The 827-nt window shown below is 35.8% G+C and overlaps 1 protein-coding gene across 1 annotated transcript in view; it reads left to right on the top strand.

The window, feature by feature from the left end:
* TCP11L2 (t-complex 11, testis-specific-like 2) overlaps positions 1-355 on the top strand; it is a 6,665-nt gene extending 6,310 nt beyond the window's left edge. The window contains exon 7 of the mRNA XM_010133800.1: positions 117-355. Coding sequence (XP_010132102.1) covers positions 117-355 — 239 coding nt within the window. The remainder of the gene's footprint in view (positions 1-116) is intronic.
* The last annotated feature ends 472 nt before the right edge of the window (positions 356-827 follow it).

An 827-nucleotide genomic window follows, 5' to 3' on the forward strand; every position in this document is an offset into this window, starting at 1 on the left:
TTGTTTCCTACATTGCTGGATTTTTTGCTGTGCTGATGTGTGGGGCGCTTACAAAGGGAGTATGGCTACATCTTGGGCTTACGTTTGTTCTGAGCATACTTTATATTCCATTTCAGACAAACGAATCCAGTTCTTCATGAGAAGTTTGCTTGCTCTTCCAAGCTTTCAGAAGAGCATGCCTACTATGCCGGGAGGCCTTTCTGTGATTCAGAAGGAGATGGAGTTTCTTGGATCTCAGTATGCGAGCATTGTAAACTTTAATAAAAAAGTGTATGGACCATTCTATGCAAACATACTTAGAAAACTGCTTTTTCCTGAGGCACCAATGGGGAAAACAGAAACACCTGCCAATTAAAAAATATGACCTATTTCTCTACACCTTTTTTTTACTTTCCAAGACAGTGATCTGACTTCCCCACTAATAACAGCCCACTGCAGTGACTATTAGTGAGAGGGATCATGTAAAATATATGCAGTTTGTGAAATTTGCTGGAAAGAAACTAATTTCAAGGACATATATTTTAAAAGACTAAATTTGTTTAATGGATTGTGACCCTTGTAATAGCCAGTGAATTATTAGTTTTCAAGGCAAGCACTTACTACAATTTACAGTGGGAACGAGCTGGCAAAGTACTTGCTGCTTTGCCACCGTTAAAACATAGTGTTATTTTTCAACTTAAATATATTTACGTAGAGCAATGCAATTAGGAAATTACAAAAAATTGTAGATAAAATGTACTATGCTTACATTGTATTTTTGTAGAGCAAAATCTAATGAAACAATTCTGTTTCACAAGAAGACTTTGAAGCAAAAAAGAATAATAACA

This window comes from Buceros rhinoceros, unplaced genomic scaffold, assembly GCF_000710305.1.
Source record: "Buceros rhinoceros silvestris isolate BGI_N320 unplaced genomic scaffold, ASM71030v1 scaffold19583, whole genome shotgun sequence".
NCBI classification, from domain to species: Eukaryota; Metazoa; Chordata; class Aves; order Bucerotiformes; family Bucerotidae; genus Buceros; species Buceros rhinoceros.